Here is a 25,421-nt window from a genome sequence, read left to right as displayed (position 1 = left end):
AGAATAAATCGAGTGTGATCGCGTCTCGCCCGAGGCTGTGACGGTCGTTCTTAACGTCTACGGTCAGATTTATATAGAAGTAAAATATCTAAAGAGATGTGAGGAACGCTCCTACAAGATATTTTATAATGTAGTTTGTATCAATAATAATGTTTATATATTTAAGATAGTTTATAATGGGATGTACTTGGTGTTCGTTCTGACGCATGTCATTTATTTATATATTAGACGTCTGTGCTCTACATGTTGAACTCTTTCGTTACGCCACTTTTTTCTAAAAACGTCTGTGGGACACACCCTTACTCTCTATTCCAGCTTTCAGTACAGTAGTCACTCACTACACACACACACACACACACACACACACACACACACAGATACACACACACACACACTAAAATACACAAATGGCAGCCTGTGCCAGCCGAGTCACCGCAGAGAAGAGGCTTTCAACTCCCTGCGCAGACATCTGCACGCCCCACAGTTTAGCCTCGCTTTCCGGCGCCATGCATAATTCAACAGCTCGATAAATAAAGTGTGTGTGTGTGTGTGTGTGTGTCCAGGCTCTTCTGTATTGGACTGATCTGAGCCTGGGACTGCATTGGAAGTCGTGTATAAAGCGTGTGTGTGTGTGTGTGTGTGTGTGTGTGTGTGTGTGTGTGTGTGTGTGTATACACTATATGTGAGTGTGTGGAGAGTGTAGAGGTTGATTACGTATTTATCAACAGCCAACAGACACAATTAAAATTCAGCTCAGCAGGATGGACAGGCCAGCCCTCCTCTCCTCCCCGGCTTTTCTTTGTTAATGACATGCAGTACAATTACTTTTATCACTTCAGAGAGAGAGTGTGTGTGTGTGTGTGTGTGTGTGAGTGTGTGTGTGTGGGAGGATGGGTGTGTGTCAGGAGGTTTCAGCAAGGCTGATAGAGAGAAAGATAGTGTGGGTTGCTATGTCTGCCTATGTTTGTAATTGCCACTGTTAAGGCCTGTACACACACACACGCACACACACACACACACACACACACACACACACACACACACACAGTAGGTGTGATTAACATGGATGCAGATTTAATTGACGCCAAACCTCCTGATAAAAACAGGAGCAGATTTCTGTAGCACAATTAAAATGATTATAATTTCGGATCATTTCAGTTCTTAGAATCTGATTGGCCGAGCTGCGTTTGAAAGCACGTGTTGCGCTAATGCCCAAGAACCCCGTTATTATATAACGTGGACGTGAATAAATCACTGTAACACTTACTGCTTTCTGGATTATTGCTTTAAATAAGCTCTTTACCTGTACACGCTTTGCTTTCAGATATAGGACTACTTTTTCAGGCGGAAGAATTTGTGCTTATGATTCGCTAACACAGTAGCATCAAATAAAAACACCTCCATTTTCTTTTCGGTCCTGCACTGAACGTTGGGTAAAAGGATGTACAGTAAGAACATCTTTTATAAACCGTGTACACCGTTGTCTGTCTAATCCTAAAATCTTTATCGTTAAAGTGTTAAATGAGCGTTAAATAGTCACTCGTTTAGCCCGTTGTTGGGGTCTGGGGCAATTTTGGCTATTTTTGCATGGTCTATATATTTACACCGATCAGCCATAACATTAAAACCACCTGCCTAATATTGTGTAGGTCCCCAAAACAGCTCGGACCCGTCGAGACACGGACTCCACAAGATCTCTGAAGGTGTGCCGGGGCTTCTGGCACCGAGACGTCAGCGGGAGATCCTTCAAGTCCTGTAAGTTACGAGGTGGGACCCCCGTGGATCGGACTTGTTTGTCCGGGACATCCCGTAGACGCTCAATCGGATTGAGATCTGGGGAATTCGGACGCCGAGTCAACACCTTGACCGGTTCCTCAAACCGTTCCTGAACGTTTTTTCGCCCCCCTGTGTGAATCAGTGAGCCTTGGGCGCCCGTGACCCTGTCACCGGTTCACCTGTTGTCCTTCCTCGGACCACATTCGGTAGGTACTAACCACTGCATACCGGGAACAATCCTCAAGACCTGTCGTTTTGGAGATGCTCCGACCCAGACGTCTAGCCATCACAATTTAGCCCTTGTCAAAGTATTCTGTTTATCCAAACTGCTAACATTCCTAACCCACGTCTTGAGCTTTTCAATTACATTTGAGTATAATAAATACACGAGGACGTCTGTCAGCAATTCCACGTTGATTGATTTAATTTCAGCTGTTTTCAGGACGTGTTCCTGTAGAAACACAGCGCTGTTGCATCACAACGTCTACACACAAAGACAAATGGATGTCTGTCTCACTCCAGATTGGGTATGATGGACATATCCATTTGAGCGCCCATCTATCAGGTTTCCAATACTATAAAACGGTGTAAGCCTGAGAGAATTAAGTGGATGAGAGCCATTTTTCTTTTGGCTGACCATGCTAAATGCGTTCTGTGGCTTCTTTCCCATTTATAATACTTAGCGTAGTAGTGTGGTTCAGAGCAGACCGATGAAACTCACTCAAATCACTGGCTTTCACATCCTTAAAACCAGTTCAAGGACAGACATACCTCAGTATAGCTCATGTTGCATGTGTATTAGAGTAGGTGTAACACAATGCCACGGTGTATTCGCATCCAGATTTGAACAGGAAGTGGATGTCGGGTTTTTGTTGTTGTTGTTATTGCTGGAAAAGAAGTCATTTCTCATTGACAAAGAAAACAATAGATATCAATTTGCAGAACATGACTTCATTCAACTCCTGAACTTCTAAAATTCCTCAACCTCAGCTACATCACTTGAGTTCACCGTCGTTCTCAACTAGACGCCCCGTGGGACTTTCTGGAAAGCTTTCTATCTCATTTGACATTTTATTTTCCTGGAGATTTTCTTGTAATTGAATGCTAATTTAAGAACGATGAAAAAAAAAACGTGTGCGGTGAAAGGGCAAGTTAATATTTTTTAGGTTCAGCGTATACGGTCTACGTACCGCCGATTTCGCAAATCAAAAAAATGCGTGCGCACCACTGTTAACTTGTTAAGAAATGACACCGGATATTTTGGGATAGTTTTTGAGTTTTTGGGGTGGGAATTTTTGCTAAAAACCTGGCAACCCTGCGCAAGAGTTTTCACAAATCCTACGCGGAAGTATGAACCTGGTGCTCGTGCGACTTGTTTTGTTTCGTCCCCACGCGTAGTCTAAAACTTTCTGCCATGCTTTCTGAAAAAAAAACAATCCAAAACTTTACGATTCCTATTTGCATTCCTATCTGTTCAATCAGACTGTTAATCTCATATTTGGCTACATCCCTATTGTGTATATTTATACAGCTTAGATAATATTAATACCGATTCAGTGAGCGAGTTAGCGAGTAGCACAATTCAACACAGGCTAATTAAACATTCATAACAGAGTCTTTCCCAGCGCTTCAGCCCACCACTTGACATCTATATACTTAGCTCATTCAAATGAATGGTGTGTGGTTTATTTAGTACGTATTCTATACATAGTCGAGACATAAAGTGATTCGGACATGTGAAGTGTCTTGCGATGCCGCGTGCAAACGGCTGAATCGATACCCTGTTTAGAGAGACAATGAGAATACTCAGGCAGAATGCTTAACAAAACTACTACTGTGTGTCAGAGTAATGGATGATCTGCTCAAGGAGGAGAGAAGAAAGCTCTCTGAGTGCGGTCGGAAGTGATAAAAGAGCAACCTTACAGTGATGAGAGGGAGCATTCGCTCACACGCGCTCGCACAACCAAAAGCAAATCTTTGGAGTTTTTTAAAAATGTATTTTTAAATGAAACTTACAATTATAGTATTTATAAAAGGGAGTTTTCTGCATAAGGACCAGCCAAATGTCCCCACAAGGTCATACCTGTCAGATATTTCTATCCTCACGGTGACATTTGGTCCCCACCACGATATAACCCCCCCCCCCAACCCCCTCATCCCCATCACCCACACACCTAATATGCACGTTATTTTGCTTCTGTCGGCAGGAATCAAATACCATGCTGACCTTTCGACAACCAGGCGACGCGAATGCTATTGGGCGCGTGATCCACGAGGCTACAGTGATTCCTCCCCTAGCCAGACCAGTTCTCACAGGAGAGCACGACGTATCCTGTTATTCTGCTCAAAAGCTACAACAGGAACCAAAACGCAGAATCCATTAAAGGTTCTCTAGACCTGGAAAACGTAGAACTTGATAAAAATATATATATATATATGATTAAAAAGGAACAAAAATGGTTTAAGGAAATGGTTTGGAAATGATGACCTGCTTGTTTATGTTTAGACGGGGGTCTTTTTATAGACACGCCCCCAAGACGCTTTCACTCCGCCCCCATATCTGTCTGTTTAGAAAGAAAAAAAAACATGTCTGAAACCGGTAAGAGTGCAGCGCAGCCAGATAACACACTGTGCTTTAAAGAAAAAAAGAAGAAGAAAGAACCACAACAAAACCAGAAGGAATTCAAAGAAATTCAAGTTCTTATGCGATAGAGACGGTTTCTAAGATTGTGACAGGACAGTGATGTCGTGGGCTTACAGAAGACTATGCAAGTTAATTACAGCTTTTGTGTTGAGTGAGTTCGTTTAAGTGAAATGAAGATTTCAGAGATCTCCGAACATCTGTCAAGCTGTTAAGGTGTTTCTCCTACGAGAATCTTTCTCATGCAATTACGCACTTCGAAATCTTGAGGTGCCGCAAACAAAACATTCCCGTTAGTGTTAATCCAACATGCTTGAGCAAGCCTCAAAGCCTTCGGGACTGTGAGATACACGCAGCGCATTCCGAGGAAAATGATGAAAGGAAGAACGATCCTTCGCATTATCATAAGTTTCCTGCAACTACGAAAAGCTGCCATGACGACAACAATAAACAACAATAAACCCAAAATATATAACCCGTTTTAAACCACTTTTATACCACAGCATGGTCGAATTCTCAAATCAGACAGTTTCCTTTCTATATATAAATAACATCTCTATATGACATGAGTGGCAGCTTTAAACGAACGCTCTAATGTTTCTAATACGGTATTGTTTCTACAGCAACAGCTTATCACAGGAGTATATCATTTCAATTCAATAAAGAACAACCTAATATCACTGATAACACAAAGCTTTCTCGGGTGTAACAGTCAGGAAGTTTTCCACCATGTGTCTTCTCTTCAGGACAGATGATTCTGAAGACTTCGATGTTCTGTAGCGAACGTATGCTCTCAGGATAACGTGTAAGCAGAATTAACATGTGCTAGTTAGCTCAAGATAACGTGTAAGCAGAATTAACATGCGCTAGTTAGCTCAAGATAACGTGTAAGCAGAATTAACATGCGCTAGTTAGCTCAAGATAACGTGTAAGCAGAATTAACATGCGCTAGTTAGCTCAAGATAACGTGTAAGCAGAATTAACATGCGCTAGTTAGCTCAAGATAACGTGTAAGCAGAATTAACATGCGCTAGTTAGCTCAAGATAACGTGTAAGCAGAATTAACATGCGCTAGTTAGCTCAAGATAACGTGTAAGCAGAATTAACATGCGCTAGTTAGCTCAAGATAACGTGTAAGCAGAATTAACATGCGCTAGTTAGCTCAAGATAACGTGTAAGCAGAATTAACATGCGCTAGTTAGCTCAAGATAACGTGTAAGCAGAATTAACATGCGCTAGTTAGCTCAACATAACGTGTAAGTAGAACTAACGTGCTAGTTAGCTCAAGATAACGTGTAAGTAGAATTAACATGCGCTAGTTAGCTCAACATAACGTGTAAGTAGAACTAACGTGCTAGTTAGCTCAAGATAACGTGTAAGCAGAATTAACATGCGCTAGTTAGCTCAACATAACGTGTAAGTAGAACTAACGTGCTAGTTAGCTCAAGATAACGTGTAAGCAGAATTAACATGCGCTAGTTAGCTCAAGATAACGTGTAAGTAGAATTAACATGCGCTAGTGAGCTAGTAAAACTTGCAATCTATTGAAACCCCACCAGCATTCGGCTAAGTTAGCTAGCAAACTACCCTTCTTTACCCGTTATGCTGTTGATATTGGAGGTGGTGTTTACTCCAGCATAGCTCACTCGGTTAGTTTACATCACTGTTCTTCAGGTTTAGAACTTTTTCGGATATTAAGCATGAGTAATTTGTAAGCGATGTTTTTCACCAGATGGCTTATTTCCTCTAACTGGAGTCATTCATCTCGATCGCTACTTTCACTTTTACTCCAGTGAATTATTACTGGCAGTTATTTTCAGTAAGTCAGTACGTTTGGTACTCTACTGATTACTGATTGTAGACACGACATCGGACTTTGCACAAGAAGCTGGGTGAAGCCAAGGCTCGGAAACTGAGAGTACGCTTCTTGTCAATACACTTTACAGGCTTTGAGGTTTGGCTGATTTTTGAAAGGCTTTCACTAACTCAAATTGCCAGGCTGCGGATCTCAAGAGAATACAGATGGATGTTATTTGTGCAAGCGCTTTTTACATTTACTTTAATATATAAATCTGTCACGCTGATGTTCCAAACTGTCACATCTGTCATTTATTTTTGTCAAGCGCTACAAGTTCTAACAAGTTGAATATTATGGGAACAGTATGAGATTTGTTGGGTGTAATGTCTGTTAAAACAGACCTGTCAATCAAGCAAACTAGCGGCTCTGATCGGTTGGCGCTGAGTCAGGGGAAATATGCAGGGTGGGGCACACGTTTAATCCTGTCTGTAAAGTTGCATCTACAGTATATAGACGCTTTCACTTAAACAGACGTCAGTGTAGATATAACCTTGTCACATGACCAAACCGCTGCGTCCCAATTCGCCCATTATCCGTATTAAACAGTATCGTAGATTAGAATTAGCGTACCCCAAATTGTTGAAATGAGCATCCCAGAGGTACCCGGATGGTCTAATATTTACGGTAGATTTTCGAAGTGTGGATCCGTGGACACTTTTTCAGCTAATATTACCCAAAAGTCCTTGCGCGAAGGAGGGAGGGAGGGAGGGAGGGATGAGGAGCTTTGTGTCGGTTTGCTTCGCCGAAGCATCTTCAGTGTTTAAGTACAACTTAAATGTTAAGTCCTAACCAAAGTTTGTTTTTATTTTTATTGTCACGGAAACCAAAAAAAAAAACCTGTTTTGATAGAGCAAATAATAATCACCACCTGAACATGTGTCTTAGATTTCCATTTGCAGTTTTGATTTAAAACATAAAACACAAACTGGAACAAAATTAAACACGGCTAATTAAACTTTAGCTCTCAAAATCCAGGCTTTCATTGGTGTACAGGGTTGCCAGATCTCCGCAAAATTCCCACCCCAACTACTTCTGAATCTAACCAAAACAATTCTTGCATTGGAAAGCCTTTGTGCCTTAACCAGCTTAATTCCATGCCAAACCTTGCTTCAAGACTATCCCAATCTGGCGTGAAATCCGTCTGAAATCACGTGGCTTTCCGTAGCTAAACCGTGTTTTTGAATCCTGCGTTCTGCTCTAGGCTAAGTCTGTCATCTGCAGCCATGAGTTTCTTTAACCTGGATTGTAGATGTTTTCTTAAAGCAGAGAAAAAGAACGAAAGTGTGTGAGTGTACGTGTCATCATATCGACAGTGTGTTTAGGAGAAGCATGCTTAAAAAAAAATATATATATATATATATATCGAATGATATGATACGACACGCAGTATCATTACACCCCTATTACATTTCACCATCGCATTAAAACCACCTTAATTCCACTGGGAAGCTAGAACTGAGGCTGCTTTCCAGTCCACAACTTTATCCTTTGAACGCTCTGAAGCTTCTCGTCCAGCTTCGGGAACAAAGAGCAGTCACGCAGACTTTCGCTTGCTTGGAGAGAGAGATGTAATCTGACAGCTTGACTTTCAGTAACAAGCACACACACACACACACACACACATACACTCCCATACTCCGATGGACAGAGATGGCATCGTTAAGCGCTTCCTCTCTCCCTAACTTCCATCCATTACTGGATTTATTACAATACTGATATAAATCTAGTATATTACACTGCCTCTCTTATGCAGCATAAATATATCATGGACACAGAAGCAGAGTGTCCTGCTTAACTTTGTGCTCTACAGTTATCCTGAAAACCCAGAAAGAGAAGGAAAGGAAGAAAGAGAGTGAGAGAGAGAGAGAGAGAGAGAAGGAAAAGGAAACGAGACAAAGTCTAGAGAAGTCAGATCATCATGCAGTATAATAACGTATAAGCATATAAGTTATTAAAGGTGCTAAGTTATTCTAGTTATTAGCCTAGAAGTACATAATGTCAATGAGGATTATATATTTTGTTATATCGATGTTAGTTGGGTTATTTTCAGAAATTAAATCTGTACTCAGGGGGTCTGTGGACTCAATTTTAGCCTCCCTGGCTGTAAAAAGGAGAGAGAGAGCAAGAGAGAGCGCGAGAGAGAGAGGTTCATCACCTTCAACTGTCTGGGAATCAAATTGCACAGCAATGTTTCATAATTGATTTGCATGAAGCTTGACTGTAATGAAAAAATCCCAACAACCCGACAAAATTGCTGCCCCGAACTCGCAGTAGATTTACTTTAGTCATGGAAGAGAACGATGGGCAAGAGAAAAAAAATTCCCAGTCTGAAACACATTTATAAAAGCGTTATGGGATTACTCTCTCAATGGGATTTACTCATCAATTTCTTACTAAAGCTGTGTCTAAACGCACGCGTGTCGTGATGAGCGCTAATCACGTAAAAGCGCAAGCGCGGTCGTGGCACGGCTCATTTGCATTTTGTGACGCCCACAGAACTCCATAAAAGGAAAAACTCGCAGAGAACTGACCGAAAGGTGAAAGAATAGGATTCGCTTATTTTGATTTTACAGCTACGCCTATAAAAAAAAAAAATTACTCGGCAGCGTAACGACACCTGAACCGAGCGAAATCTGGACAAAAAGGAGAAACGGGTGTGAATGAAAATGAGGAGAGAACTGAAAATGGTTTGGCGGGGGAACACCAAACACAGGATGTAGTGAATTTCCGAAACGAAGTGAATCCTCCTCTGAACGTTTTAATGAATTATTTCAATCGTGTCCGACTTGATAAATAAGTCCCATTGTCAGCACCGTGACTCAATAGTACGGGGGGAAAACCCAGGAAGGAGCTGAAGTATTCCCTGATCTATTAAAGACAAAACAATAAGCATTGGGTCAGTGTTTCCTTTTCCCAGCACACGGCATGGTCTACTACCTAACAGTCTGGACAAGTTGAGCCAGGTTTATTGATCTGTCTCAGATGGATGCATTGTATAGGGGAGAGAGAGAGAGAGAGAGAGAGAGAGAGAGAGAGAGAGAGAGAGAGAGAGAGAGAGAGAGAGAACGATCAAATCTGCTCTTCAAGAATGAGACGAGATAAATGAGACGAGACAAGGTTTAATTAGTGATATCGGCCACAAGACAAGACTGGTCAGACCAGCAATCCTCATGGGTGTTTACGATGATGATCAAGTCTCATGACGTCCCCTTTTTTTTTTTTTTTTTTAGTTTTTAGATAATTGTGTGATCGTATCACACTGGATGGATCGTTCTCTTCCTGCTTCAGCTCTTCGGGTCATTCCTGCCAATGCCTCGCCCTGCAGCCTTGACGGAGAGAGAAAAAAACGAGATCCTCCCGGTCCTTTCATGGAAATAAATGCAGTATGTGAATTTATAGCTGGAGATTATGTACAAAGCTCTTAAATGCCACCGTTTGACCGCAGCTCCCAGAACTCGGGCGCGGTCCGAGGACTAAGACTAGGATCGACTTCCTTGTCCGAGCCGACAATAACGTAGCGTCTTTCCGTGACAGCCGTGCTTTTGTGCATTGCGGAGGCGCCAGACGAAGCAGACGATGATGTACGGTATGAACTCTTGACTTGAGCTGATTTAAAGGAAGGTTTCATGCGGAAATTCCAGTGAGGGTAATAAATAACGAAGCCCGGTATCAGCCAGTCAGCGTTATGCAAATGTAGTTCGTCAGTGGTCATTTCTTCGGGCTGGGAAGGTTTTTAAACCCGGAAAGGATTGTTGAACGAGGACAAAAGATCGTGCGGCTGTTAAAACAGCTGGATCGATATCTTTAAGTAATTACTCAGCTCTAATGAAAGCAGCCTGTTTTGCGAGTACAAAGAGCACAGAATAGCACAGGAGCTCGGACGAGCGATTCATCGGTCGGGTTTCCTGGATCCGTCTAATACGGTCTTTTACTATTTCCCACCAGATCGTCCGTTCGAGTCGTCGAGAATTCATTTCTTTCATTTCATTTTGCTCTCAGGGATACGACTAACCGTCCCACGAGCCTTCCTGATGACAGAATCCAATCCGAAATCATTCGTACATTTCACCAACCGACCATGCAATCAAATAAACAGTACCATGTCCGCCAAAGATGGAGCGGTTTTCCGTAAGCGTCCAACACGCTGAACTGAACACGTCACGTAATACACTGTAACGCGGTACAGCTGCCCGAGTCTCATCATTAAGGACGATACCCTCACTGGACGCTTTAATAGGAACACCTGTATATCTGTTCATTCGTGCGCCGTCATGTGTCATCAGCGCGACGCATAAAATCACGCAGATACGGGTTTCAGCTACGGTTTACATCAAACCTCAGAATGCGGGGGATAAAATGAGATCTCGGGGATATTACGGTGGCATTCCTCCTTTATCTAATCACCAAAACGTAAATGCTTGGAGTTCTCTACATGCTACTGAGGCTTTGAGTGGAACCAGGTTCTGCAGTCAGATGAGACAATACCAGAGCTTTTTGGCTGTATGTTTGATTAAAACGAAGAACTTTGATGCAGAAAAGAACTTAAATCTTTTGGAGGACCTGTGGTGCTTTATTTTTCCTCCTGGAAACAGTGATTAGGATATGGTATAAATAGGAATGGGCCGTCATGATCTTGGTGCATTTTGACATCTTGTTGTTGTTATGCTTATGAGCGACACTCAGTCTTCCAGTCCTACACCATGCTATGTGACTCATGGAGGGTTTTTTTTTTTATTTGTTTGGGAAATGAAAATCGATTTCATGCATGCCTTGGTGCAGTGATGGAGCAGTACAGACCTTCGTTATTGACATGTCACAAGCGACGGGTCCTCAGTATAATTGCATTATGGGATTGCATGCCTGGGTACTTCAGTCTTTCAGGGACTCGTGTACCGGATCGACAGCGGTCGGACGTACGCCGATCCGGACTACAGATCCTACGCGCTTTCATCTTGCTCTTCCATCGTACGGATACGAGACTTGTGCGATATAACGATATAATCGTCTCTATACAATCTTCTCTGTACAATTCTCTATCTCGTGACCTCATATTCAGGATAATTTGGTGAAGGAAGAGTAGAGCTCCATACCCTGGCAGGTGAAACACTTGACGTGAAAGTGGACGTTCTGCACGCGCACCACTTCTCCTTTGCACACATCGCCACATCGGAAGCAGGAGATGGAGTCTTGGCTATGTCCTCCACGTCCTCCACCATAGCTGGGGTGCTGGTAGGGGCCTGTGGAAAGAAGAGAAGAAAATATTTGAGAAAAATGTGAAAAATATTGATCTATCTGTTTGTCCTCCTTTGGGTCTGGCGTCTCGGAGTCAAGCACAGCTTGATGATTTCTCTGAAAACACACTTCGGCAGGAACTGAGGATTTGAATCAGGAGTGCAAGAGCAGGGAAATAATCATCTTTCCTCATTAATTCTGTTTTTTTTTTTGGTCTTTATTAAACACTCTAAGCAGAATAACACACTTCCATAAACGTGGATTCTTTTCATATAACAGCATGGTCCGTCATGCGTTATTCGTTGTAGCGTTTGCATGCATTCCGACGTCACAATCTGCAGTGCCAATAAGTAAGTAAGTAAATAAATAAATAAATAAATAAATAAACGAAACTGAGAATAAAAAGCTTAACACATCAGCCCACTCTAGGTCAAATAGCAGATACTTTCCACTAGAAGATAACTGGTTATTGGCACTGGTTTTCACACAAGTAGAACCTTCTTTAAGCTGTACCAGATGTGCTGTACCAGATGTTTGATCTTGCAACATCTGTGAGCACTATAAAGCAGCAGGGTGAGGCTGACTTTGAGAGGATAAGAAGGGAAATTATGCACCGGGGAGCAAAAGCTTAAAAATATTAACATGTTAGTGTATTTACAGCATTTTGTGTTTTCCGGTTTCGATCCTGATTTTCCAATAGTTGTCGCATAAAGTTTATTCTTTTAAGTCTTAATGAAAAATACATGGATCAAAAATATAATAATCAAGCATATTATAAATATCGGTGTACACATTTACACAAAAACATGCAATTATTAGCCACGGTCTTTAAAATGTTCATGTGGTGCGACCCTCCAGATGATACATTTCCTTAATATGCTTACGATCTTGACAGATACAGTAACATCGATAGAAAAACATGAATTATTTACGTGTTTCTATAAATAAAAGTGATGAACATACAGTACATTTATGTCCTATATCTGCACTACCTCCTAGTTCATACAGACGTTTTCTAACCAATAAAACTGATTTTATTTTAATGTACAAGTCTAGTATTCACTTGAACGTACCGTTTCAGTGATTAAACATGGCAGCCACACAACTCAGATGTGTTCTTTTTTAATTTGAATGAAAAGTTATTGAAATGATTGGTTATGCCGCATGACGGGTGGTCGCACCGCATGATGAGAACAAGTATGGTTTAAAAAGAGTTCAATATATAACAAATCAGGTCTGAAGTCTTATAGAAAATTAATCAATACATATTGATTGACAAATATTGTAAAAATCCGAGCGGGTGCGCATGCGGTATGTAAGGTGCTAGATATGTATTATGACTTATTATGCATTTTATTTTATTTTTTAAGGGAAAACAGCTGTTCACAACAAAAATATAATGGAGAAGACAGGATTTCACACACAAAATACAGGAAATGTCTCTTATTTTATTCATATCGTTGTTCCAAGTAAGCTCTCACTGTGGTGTTATGTAATGTCCGGTGATTTAACGTCCAATTTCTGTGATTAAACGCTCTCTCTTCCTTCATCTGCTTTGGCAGGAAGCCGTCCTCAGTGTCAGTTATTCTATTGTTTTCTCTACAATGCTGGCAGACCGGCACGCGCCACTCCATCTTGCCACAATACAGTACACCCGGATTAAGCTCACAACAGAAAGCATTGCACTCCAACTGGTAAACAGGAACAAGTCGAGGATTTACAAGCTCTACAAAACGAACGCAAGATGCACATTAATGAGTAATCAGTTAGAGGAACAGAGATTTTTGAAAATTACTACCAGTAAACAGCGGACTTAACCCACTCGAAGGTCATTCTATTGGAATGGGATGAAATGCGAACCAGGATTCCCATTTTGTATGATCACACACCCACCTTTCCTCATGCTTATTATCTCTGCGGGATTTTAAATCTAAAGTAATTGAGCAATTTTCTTCGACCACTCAAATTACTATGGTATTCTTTTTCAGGATTGTTCCAACAAGACACGTTGCGTGGGTTGGAGGACAAAATGTTTACAGTAAGAGGCTGCATAATCCTAGCTGAAAGGAGAATCACAGTGGCTAACAGCAGTAACGTAGGCTGGTAGGTTTGACGTTTGCTTCAGAATAAGGTGAATGTGAGGAGAAAAATGATGCTTGGCTTGACTTGAAGTCGTCCTCTTCAAGCCAGAAGCCAACAAGGCCAGGAGCAGATCAAAACATGAAGGTGGTTTGAGTATTTCAGAAACTTCGATTCAATTCCGTCTTATTTGTACATCGCTTTTAACAGTGGGCATTGTCTCAAAGCAGCTTTACAGAAACATATAAACACAAGATATGGATTTTAAGAGTGTGAATTTATCCCTACTGAGTGAGCCGGTGGTGACGGTGGTGAGGAAAAACTCCCTGAGATGATACGAGGAAGAAACCTTGAGAGGAACCGGACTCAGAAGGGAACCCGTCCTCATCTGGGTCACGACGGATAGTGTGAGAGTAAAAGAAAGTTCATTATGGTTTAATATGAAGTCTGTTTCGTTGAACTCGTCCACTGTTCACTAAAGGAGACCCGAGTGCAAAACACTCTTTAACAGTGGTGAACAAAAAAGCTTAGAACGGACAGCACGTCAAACCCTGAGGCGGATGGGCTACAACAGCAGAAGAGAACTTCAGAAATGTCTGAAAAGTCTGTTAATAACAAAGGCGGATGGACGGGTCTAGCTGATGAAAGTCTTTCGAAAGATCAAGTGGAACTGCCGACCACTTCATCAGTGAGAGCCTTTTCAGCAGATAAGTGGATGTCCTGATGTGAACCTGGCTCTCTTCTAACTAGCAGTGAAATCAGTAAATGCAGAACGGCATTCACACTCACAACCTAGCAAAAAGTGAGTAAAGGTCAAGCAAGAGTGGGCGGCATCCGAAATATCTTCACCGTCGCCTGCCAACAACCCAACAACAAAAGAACATTGTTCTGAAAATCTCACGTTTCCACACTTTGCACAAGAACACGGAACCTCTAAGAAAATAGTGGCACATAACAGCCAGGATAAAGGATTTTTACCACCATGGATGAAATGATCACCTGGATATGAGCACTAGATTAGTCTTTATTTCAAATCCAAATGGAGGAAGAATCAGGTAGAAGGTCAAACAATACAATACAGGACAAAAAAAATATAACACAAAAACAAGAGTTCCATCCAGAAAAGATGTGTTTCAGGGGGAAATACCAAGCAGAAGTCAGATGAATGTCAGAGTCCCAAAGTTCAGGCTGGAGTCGGATGGGGATGAGGAGTGCTGGCTCTCGGATCAGTGGTGGAACTGCATGTGACGGGATATTATGAAGGATAAATGTGGATTCTGCAAGGAAGTTTTTCCATGATAACAAACCCTAGTGAATGCTCGATGTTCTGGAAAAGTCTTAAAACACAAGTTCAAATCTTGACAACGGAGCAAAACTGTGCTTTCTGGCTGGGAGGGGCATACTCTCTTTCCCCCGACTGTCAATCACAGTGACATAACCCAATCATTGGCATCTGTGAGCTCATGTATGAAGAAGATGGCGGATAGCGCGTTACGTCAGCTCTGACCCGGCTCAGTTGGTAGCTGTCATATAATAGGGGAGGTTCACTGACTGGTGAGAATTGACAAGCGACCAAACTGGAGAGAAAATGGGAAAAAAATAAAGAAGAAGAAGATTTGAGAGAAAGAAATAATCAGAAACACTGGATTGCACTTAAAAGTGGATAAAAAACACAGGTCTTTGAGAAAGGAAAGGAGCTGTTAAGGATTACGGAGATCTGGTGCTCTACCGAGAGCTGCAGACGATGCACTATCGTGTGAGCGAGCGAGCTTCCTGTCAGTGGATTGTACATTAACGTTAAGACAGGCTTCGTGGAAGAGTGGGCAGCTAATTGTGGGTTTAGACCGGAGCTGACGGGTCTAGCCTATACTTTCTGCCCTACCACTTTTCCGTTAGATACCTCTAGTGAATCCACATACACAGCGCTTACTTTGCTGGAAGATGACAGCAATGTGTGCTGATAAATGTGGCGGGTATTTTGTAGTTTCATACCACAGTTCTGCTGAATTCTTTTGTCTGCCCCACATAAAGTAAAACGTCTTTAAAAATTTCTTGCTGTTTAACAAAGGAAAAAAAACAAACAACAAGATGATCTTTTGATATGGTGAAATTTTCTGTTTAGACAGATGTTGTGTAACATTTAAGGAAGGAGTCTCCAGTGTCAGCGCTTCGTAGCTGTCAGTAAGTTTTCCGACATGGGAAAGTTCACGCGTTTATGTTGTCGGTTTCTTAGTCACATGACAAGTTTTTAACGGCAAGAGAGAGAGGCGGGTAAAAAAAGAGGCTTGTGAGGGAACGACTTGTTTAAAGCTGCTGTAACATAAGCGAGAACAGGAACCGACTTGTTTCACAGACGTTCATTAACATTAAATGTAATTATAGACAGCTGTGTTCGTTAATAAAGTCAAACTGCTCTGGTATACAGGGAATAAGACACTTCAGTCTTATGGATTATTTTCTTATAACAGCATGGCCTGTCTTGTGCTATATAATTAACACCATTATTAGGAAATTAAGCTTAGGTAAGCAGCTAACACTTTAAGATTAATTGGATATACTCAGAAAGTTTATAAGAACGCCAGAGCGAACATCGTGGATGTTTAAGAACTTAAAACTTGATTTAAGAAATAAATATCGCTGTATGTTAAAGTGCAAAAAGCCAGACCATGACGCAGTGTGTGATGATGCAGTGGGTCTGTAGGCTCGTACGACATATCCGTAATTAAAACATCAAATACACAAATTCACGATAAGACGTAACGGTTCACAGATACAGTACAGCAGGGTGCAAAAGTGCAGACAAACTAATATGGAACAGTCGAGTGACAAGCAAATGATGGAACGGTGGGCGGGGATAAAAGCACGTGGAGGTCGTCACCATAGGAGCTGTAACGCAGTGGGGGAATCTGTAACAGCGGGTTTGGCTCGAGTATTTACACAGAATAGAAAACGCTAAGTGTAAATACAATGAAATCTGGTTAGTAGAAAAGTCCTACAGCTAAAACACAAGACTAGAAATAAAAAATATATATATAGTGATAGATATAGACAAAATATACGTTATTTCGTGGACATTCGTGGACAGCTAAAAGAGCAAGAGTGCCGTACAAAAAAAGTCGGAATAAAAGCACAAGTCTATCATTAGACAACTAAAAGTTGAAGCTCTGGAAGGAAGTAACTCATCCCACACTAAACACATGGGGATAATTACATGTTTGTCAGATTCTGTCTCGGGGATTTGATCCAAGATGGCGGCCAACTCCGTGGTCTCTCTGGAGCACGACAAAGGTGCTATTTAACAAATCCACATGATCAACCAACTGCTCGGGACTATAATAATCAGAGTATATATTATCATTTCTTCTGTGCAGTAGAGTTTTGGTTTCCTGTAGGGCTTGCTGTTTAGTCTGTGATTCTAGAGGAACTAGGTTTTGCTCTCTCTCTCTCTCTCTCTCTCTCTCTATATATATATATATATATATATATATATACATATATATGTTGCATCTGTTCATGGTGAGAGGAATGACAATTTAAAAAATCCTACTATAATAAAAACTCCTTGTCCTTAAAGTGCCTCTTGCATCCCATAATCCTCTTCACACAAATGCATCCCAGGTGGCTTTTAGTGTGGCTTGGCTGTGTTGCCTCTGCTTCTACCACTCTTCTGCCATCTGGGCACAGAACTAGCGCCAGGCTCCAGGGTGGCACCCTCCGGAAACCGCCTCCCTCCTTCTGTATTTACTTCGACTGCTTCCTGCATCCTGATTGGTGTTGCTAGGTAAGCCACAAACTTCCATAAAACACCATGGCAACGTCATAGACTCCCACCAATGACAAGCCGATAAACCCGACGACACACGCACAAAAACTTCAGGAATGTTGCCAGATCCTGTGAGGAGCGGCTCTGTCTTCCATCCCGCTTCTTCTTCCGATGATATACAGCTTTGCACCAGGCACTCGGAGGCACGAGCAATTTCCTATCTCTTTCCTTAAGCAAGCTATTAATAAAACAACTCCACATAGTAATGGGGCAGTAAGTTAGAGCATTACTCAGCACATGTCCTAAGCCTTGATTTAGAGTGCAGAAAGTGCACTGGTAAACTTCCTGGATGTAATACATCACTCTCCTTAAAAGAACCCACGCAGGGCTGAGAGCGGTATTAATACTGGGTTGATGTCAGTCAGATAATATAACAAATGAAAGCAACATCTGGAAATATTTTGATGCATTACCGAGGCGTGCAGGTTAGAGGTGTGTATCTGGAATTTAAAAAGTCTCAGGAGCAACAGATATAACTCTCGTAGGACAAAAGAAATATTATTAAATAAGGTTTGCTTTGTATTTGTTAGTTATGTAGTGTATTCCCAGCTGTAGTCACCATCTCTTATTCGTTACAGGACCTCAGAGAGATCTTTTCATTGCTAATGTTAAACATTCAGGCTTATTAAGCCTCAGAGAAACCATATTCACTTTTAAAAGTGTTAAAGCATCTCCGAAAACAGCCCAGATCTGAAGAATATTTACATGAACGGTTTTCAGACTTTACCGAGAGCCTCGACGCACGACATCATGACGTGACACGTCCATATTTACAGCTGTAATTACTGCGACGTAAAGTAGGTCCGTAATGACGTCTCGTAAAGCCTGTCCGGATGGTGTTCTTTAAGAGGCTGTTTTTCAGCTGATGCCGCGGATGATCCACGCACGCACAATAAATACGTTTCATTTACATCTGTTCTGTAAATCCTCCACGGCTTCCATGAGCCAATTAAATGGCTAAGACCCGAGCTAAAACCAGAGCTATGATTTTAAAAAGAAGGTTCCAACAGAAAAGCAAGCACGAGTTCTAAACATCTCCACAAATGATACCGATGAGCCTGAAAAGCCATGTGTTCTGTGCCTATACGATCAGACCAGACAGTGTTGACGCTGCGTCTTCTTCGATAAACGGATATATATTGCGATTGGGAAGTCATAGGAGCTACACGTAGACCATAACAACAGGGCTACAGACCGCTACGGTGTGAAAAACGATGGAGGCGTACAGCAGCTTTGAACCGGTGCACATTTTAACACCATCTCGAGTCTCACTCTCCACCAGCCGAGGGTAAAAATCACGTAACGCACTCTATTAGACTTCTGAGACACAGTGGAGAGACGTGTCTGCCATCACAATTTACTCAGCCTGACGTTACGGATGGTGAAATGCCACGGTCACTCAGAGGTAGAAGACGGAGACTACACACGAATGGGAACGGGGATGAGACAGGTGAACTTCTCATCCTTCGAGTTTTCTCACGTGCGTATATAGAGGGCTCGAGGGCTTCAAGTTGTGGCCTGGTGAATGCCATTCACGCCAAAAGCGAAGCTTAAATACAGTATATACAGTTTATAGCTAGTTTATTGGTGCTGTGTACAAATAAACTACCTATATATTGTATATACTGTATTAGAAGCTGCGCATTCGTCCTAAACGAACTAGCTCACTAGCCATGCGTGAAAAATGTAGCTAGCTAGTTATTTCTTTTTCAAAGTGGCAACCGGAATGCTACTATTCATTACCGGATATTCACCGCCTGAACTTCTACCGTTCCTCAGCCTCAGCTACATCACTCGAGTTCGTCATCGCTCTTAACCGGACGCCCTGCGGAACTTTCTGGAAAGATTTCTATCTAACGTTACCGAGTAAGACAAAGTTGCTATCTTTCAAAACAATGCAGTCTTTCTCAAACTTCAGTTCTAGTTAACAACAGTAGAAACCTAATAATATTTGAGCACATTTGTATTAGTTTTTGGGTTTGTTATATTCCAGAAAGATCAGAAAAGTTCGCTGGGCATGTTAGCAGAACGACGAAGCTGAGACACAGTGCTCACAGAGTCAAACTGTGGTCCTTTAAGCACCTTTGTTTTTTTTGGTGTGTTGTTTTGGGTTCATGTCATGTGCTTTAGTTTACATTGCTACGTGCTTCTGTTTCTGTTCTAGCCCTGTCTTTGCCCCGTCCTGTCATTGCTTTGTTACCTGATTGTGTTCACCTGTTTTGTGTCTCGCCCTTAGATTAGTTTATCTATTTACACCCTGCTCTTTCTTAGTCTTGTTTCAAAGTCTTATTGCGCAGTAGTCCCTTCAAGTCCAAGCCTTAGTTCTCCGTGCTCTGTGCTCCTTGCACCCTGTTTCGCATTGTACTTCCTGGTTTTGATATCCTCGCCTCTTTCCCTCGATTGCCCCGTGTTAATCCTGCCGGCCTGTGTTTTCACCCAAGACCCGTACATTGGATCTAAAAAGCAAGTCATAGTATGGAATATCGGTAATGTCTGCTCAGTGGGTTGTAGTAACCTCGATGCTTGGCTGATAATAAAATTCCCAGATTCAGCAGGTTTGTTCCCTCATCTCCTGATCTGAATGCTCTGGCATACAGCCAGCCCTGATGCTGTGTTTAAGCCCCTGCACTGCTTACACACATACACATACACATGCAAATGTGAGTAGCATTACATGCTAGTATACTGTAGGTAAACTGCGTACATACAGTATACTAGCATGTAATGCTACTCATGTTTGCATCAATAATAATATAACATTTAGCTGTTGTATTAATATAGTAAGCATTATTACAGTATACGTACAGTTGCAATCAAAATGATTCAATCCCCAGTGCAAATCAGGTGTATTGTCAAAATGTACAGACTTTCAGATGTTTGCGATGAACAAATCAAACAAAAGCAATTGAAATAGTTCGACACGATGAATGCTTCAAGCGGTTTCCCCAAATTCAACTGAAAATGAAACTTATAATGACTTCTCCGGTTTCAAAACGATTCAACCCCTTCATGGCGAGCATCTTTAGCACTTAGTAAAGCAGGCTTTTGCTGTTATGACCTGCTGTAAACGAGATGCAGAGCTTCTGGCAGTGTTCCTGAGGAATCTTCTCCCGTTCCTCATGAGCGATGGCCTCCAGGTCAGTAATATTCTTGGGTTTGCGTGCTGCGACCGTCTTCTTCAAATCCCACCAGAGATTTTCTATGGGGTTCAATTCAGGTGATTGTGATGACCCTTTAGAATCTTCCAGGACTTCTTCTGCAACCAAGCCTTGGTGGAATTTGAGGTATGCTTGGGATCATTGGAAGGTCCAACGACGCCCAAGCTTCATCTTCCTCACAGACGGCGTGAGGTTTTCTCCTAGGATTTCCTGATACTTCAATGAATCAATCTCGCCTTCCACACGCCGCAGGTCTCCAGTGCCAGAGGATGCAAAGCAGCCGCAGAGCATCGCCGAGCCTCCACCATGCTCGACTGTGGACAGAGTGTTCTATCTTCATTCTTCTTCCTCCAGACGTACCGCTGATCCATCGCGCTGAAAAGTTCCAGAACAAAACTCCAAAACTTCTGTGGATTATTTATATGATTCTGAGCGACTTTTCTTCTGCTTTTGGGTCAGTAGTGGTGAACGTCTCAGAGTTCTGGCATGGAAACCTTCTGCGTTTAGTACGCGCTTTACTGTGCTCACTGAAACCTCAGTGTCTGTTGCCACCAAGCCTTGCTGCAGGACTTTTGCAGTCACTCCTGCCTTTTCACAAGCTGCCTTCTCACAAATCTAGTTGCAGCCGTCGATAGCTTCCTTTTTCTGCCCCGTCCAGGTATTTCATATATTTTCTACCCCTAACCAGTTCAGGTATTTCATGTGTTCCAGCTCAAGCACACCTGCTGCAACTAATGAAGCCCTTGATGCCTGAGACAACACCTGTTTGGCATATTTGTGCTGTTGTGAGGGATTCTATTCAGGGGGGTGAATAATTTTGAGACTGGAGAAGTCATTATAAGTTGCATTTTCAGTTGAATTTGGGGAAACCACTTGCAGCATTCGTTGTGTCGAACTATTCCAATTGCTTTTGTTTGATGTGTTCATCGCAAACAGCTGTAAATTTTGACAATAAACCTGATTTGCAATGGGGGTTGAATTTAATTCTGATTGCAACTGTATATCCTAGTATACACATTTATATGCACACCCCCTGCAAGGTTCCAGTTGTCAGCAGGTTCTGCAGCTTAATGAAAGAATGCCAGGCATTACAGGTATTATACTCTCTCCATTGACGTTCACGGAGCTGCAGCATGTGCCTGTATTTCTCTGTGACCTCAGCACTTAACTGAAATCACGACTATAATCCCATTCGTGGCTTAAAGCACAAGAGCATTCCAGGTTATTAGTTTCAGGTTCTCAACGATATTTAGAGAGGATAAAAATTCCAGACATATGTCTGTTAGGTAATGTTGAAAATCCCAGAATATCAGCAGTTTCTAAAATACTCAAACCAGCCCGCCTGCTGCAAACAACCACGCCACCGTCAAGTCATTCTGATGGTTGATGTGAATGTTACCTGAAAGCACTGATTTTATGGATTGTGCGGCTGCCACATGATTGGTTCAGATGATGTTCACACCAAACAACAGAATCTTACCTAGATTAGTTATTCCAAACTGTATTTCAAATAGACTGTTTATTGTGATAGCCACTAATCTGACCAGTATGTTTGAAGATCATTAAAAGAAAATGCTCACGGAAGAGTATGCCTTCCAGCTGTGCCTGCAGAACATCTGTTTTTAGGACTTCTGAGAAATTCTGTGCAGTCTGAACAGGAAAGGAACAAGACGGAGAACGTCTTCAAATTTGTCTTCAGAACTAACCGCGACAGATGTGTTCGATCCTGAAGCAGCGTGCCGATCGACCTCGACATCCTGTCTACTGAACAAGCAGAGAGGGAAACTCTGGACTGAACTAGTAACTAGTACTGATCTGACATGGTGTGGTCACGAGTTAGCAGGCTTGTATGACGGTGAGTTTTCCCCTACTCACGATTGACCATTTTTAAAATAATGCGATAAAGGATTGAATCATCCAGAACTGAGCGTGAGCGTTCCGACCATTTCCCACTATGCTTAAAGAGACTAGGAGAGGCGTAATAATATTACCAGCTGTGAAATAGTTACCTACTGGTCCACTAGTAACTAGTTAATCACATAATTAGAGGTTAACCAGATTGAGATAGCGCTCTACACAAACTACGAACACGCTCAGCCTACAAACTGCTGCCTGGAATATCAGTATCCCACTCACGTCTGGTACACATGAGGAATTTTTAGACCCAAGAGTTTTGAACATACTGGAACCTTATCTGATGCAACAACAGATAAGTGTTGTTAGAATGGATTATATGCACCATAGCATCTTAGATGCTTCTTAACAGAGCCCCAGTTCCATCATGTTTGTCTATTGAAGGCATCTATTAACTAAATGAGGTGTTTGATTAACACTAGAACAGAGCTCTGCAGAAAGTTAGGAACGCAAAGTTCTATAAGGTACCGGCGTGGTCTTCAATCGCTAACTAAGCTACGACCGAACACTGGAAGTGATCTTAACTTCTTTGGTTCTTACGCATCTTTCATACATAACATCTTATCTGCCATATTATAAACTTACTGCTCTTTAATAAGAACAGCTGTGCGCCTGCCCATTCGAATGCAGTCATCCGATCAGCCAATCACGTGGCAGCGACACAACGCATACAATCATTGCGGATACAGGTCAGAAATTTCAGTTCGTGTTCGCGTCAAATATTAGAATGGGGGAAAATGTGATCTCGGCGACTTTTCCTGTCGCTCGTGGTGTGGATATTTCAGAAAATCCCTTGGGATTTTTCCTACACAACAGCCTCGACACGGAATGGTGCGAACAACAAAAAACATCCAGTTCTCTGGGCAGAAACGCCTTGCTGATGAGAGAGATCCGAGCAGAATGAGCACTCTTTACAACCGTGGCGAGCAGAAAAGCATTTCAGAATTCATAACACGCCGGATTTTGAGATGGATGGACTACACCGGGTTCCACTCCTGAGGCTACAGTTGGCACCAAAACTATTAAAAATAACCACTTCGACCTGATCCGCGTCGCTGTGGATCTGAAGTCGATAATAATCCCGGACGCAAGGTAGGAAGACGAGGCAGTTTTCTCTTTATAGTCCGCACACGCGAGCTTTTTTTGCAATCATCACACTGACCTAGCACATGTGACTGAGCACCTATAAAGTTTTTCTACAGTAATTAAACGACACTCGCAGAACAGAACTGACACACTTAATACCAATCTCAGAGCTGTAAACACGGTTCGGATACATAATCTGTCTCGGGTCAATCGACGTCATGTTCACGGCACAAAATATATCAAAAGGATCTAAACAAATAACACGGGCAAGGCAAAATCAGCCACAGTGCTCAGTCCAGGGTTAAATGAATAACTACCCCGCTGGCTAAACACCTCCAGTGGTCAAATAACAACTAGACCGTCATCTGCGTTATTAAATAAACACCTTCAGCACTGAATGAGCTGATCTTATCCCGTACACACCAGGAACAGTACACGGCTACTAAAACGACAGAAATGAACGCAGTGAATATCGACGGACTGATCATCAGCGAACGAAAGTCATGTCTTTAAACTGAAGCGCAAACAGTTTAATAATGTGGCCTCATCTTCCGTGAATGAAGCACGATCCGTAGAATTAACCTGAAGAAAGTTGTGCAAATCGAATGGAAATGTTTCGTTTCGTATCGTCAGATATCGAATGGGAATCGTATCGATCACACCCCGATTAAATAGTCAGGACTGAACACCGAGTAACACTGTAAATGAAAACTGAACATGTCAGTTATACACTAATTAGCATTTTTGATTGTGAAGATGAAGCTGTCAGAATAGTGCACTACCTATTATTATTATTATTATTATTATTATTATTATTATTATTATTATTATTCCTACCGTTCGTGCTCATGGTGAAAAGTGTTCCTTCATCCAGCACTAGTCCAGCATGGTGTATTATTTAATGAAGAGAAAGCGAAGAGAGGAAACTACACCTCACTACACCTCACTACACCTCACTACACGCGGGTTCCTCTGATGCTCCTCTCAGTCCCGGGAGCAGCCGGTAGTTCACGTGCACGGACAGACTCGGACAGACTCGGACCGACTCGGACTCCTGAGCAGGATGCGGATGGGTGTTTCCGGTTCCCTTCGCGCACAAACCGATTTAGCAGGAGATTAGATTGGAGCACAGCCAGCTCGGTGGTGTTGTGCAGCGGTTCTCCGTCAGAGTCAGACTCAGAGCTCGCAGCATCTCTCCTACACGGAGTTCCGAGATCCTCTACTTCTTTACTGCCGTCCACACCGTCCCGCGGTGGTGATGATGATGATGATGATGATGAAGAGGAGGAGGAGGAGGATGGTGGTGGTGAAGATGGTTATGATAGTGACACACTCCTGAGCTCCTACATTTACACTGCAGAGCTTTAAGCAGCTACACTTCCCTGTGTTTAGACGTGTGTGAAGATGAACAAAGAATGTTCTGAGCTTCACCTGCCCTACAGAACACCAAGCCTCAGCATCACTAGTTAACAACTTCCACCCTCTGGACCTTTCCGGTATTACACGTTCATTCACACCACTAACCTTAAATATAAATGTGTGTGTATATATATATATATATATATATATATATATATATATATATATATATATATATATATATATATATATATTATGTGTTAGAAGTTAGGATGTTTCATTATATATATATATATATATATATATATATATATATATATATATATATATATATATATATATATATATAAAGTAAAACATCCTAACTTCTAACACATAATGTATTCAATATTGAATTCAGCTGATAGTGAACTGGTTAACACTGTACGCGTTAAGAGATACAATAAATTCACAAACACGCAACGGCCACTTTATTAGGAACACGTGCACACCTGT

At 41.9% G+C, this 25,421-nt stretch overlaps 1 protein-coding gene across 4 annotated transcripts in view; it reads right to left on the bottom strand.

Annotated features, from left to right (window-relative positions):
• The window catches only part of LOC108278939 (actin-binding LIM protein 3), a 62,408-nt gene extending 37,395 nt beyond the window's left edge, over positions 1-25,013 (bottom strand). Inside the window, exons 1-2 of one of the 4 annotated variants that reach the window (XM_053687722.1) lie at positions 24,405-25,013; positions 11,366-11,512 (exon numbers count right to left, since the gene is read on the bottom strand). In XM_053687722.1, the coding sequence (XP_053543697.1) occupies positions 11,366-11,512; positions 24,405-24,417 (160 nt within the window). In that variant the 5' untranslated portion in view covers positions 24,418-25,013. The remainder of the gene's footprint in view (positions 1-11,365; positions 11,513-24,404) is intronic. The other 3 variants (XM_053687718.1, XM_053687720.1, XM_053687721.1) reach the window with 3 other exon arrangements.
• Positions 25,014-25,421: the final 408 nt, after the last annotated feature.

Source organism: Ictalurus punctatus, chromosome 18, assembly GCF_001660625.3.
Source record: "Ictalurus punctatus breed USDA103 chromosome 18, Coco_2.0, whole genome shotgun sequence".
Taxonomy (NCBI): domain Eukaryota; kingdom Metazoa; phylum Chordata; class Actinopteri; order Siluriformes; family Ictaluridae; genus Ictalurus; species Ictalurus punctatus.
This window is presented reverse-complemented; position numbering and strand designations above follow the sequence as displayed.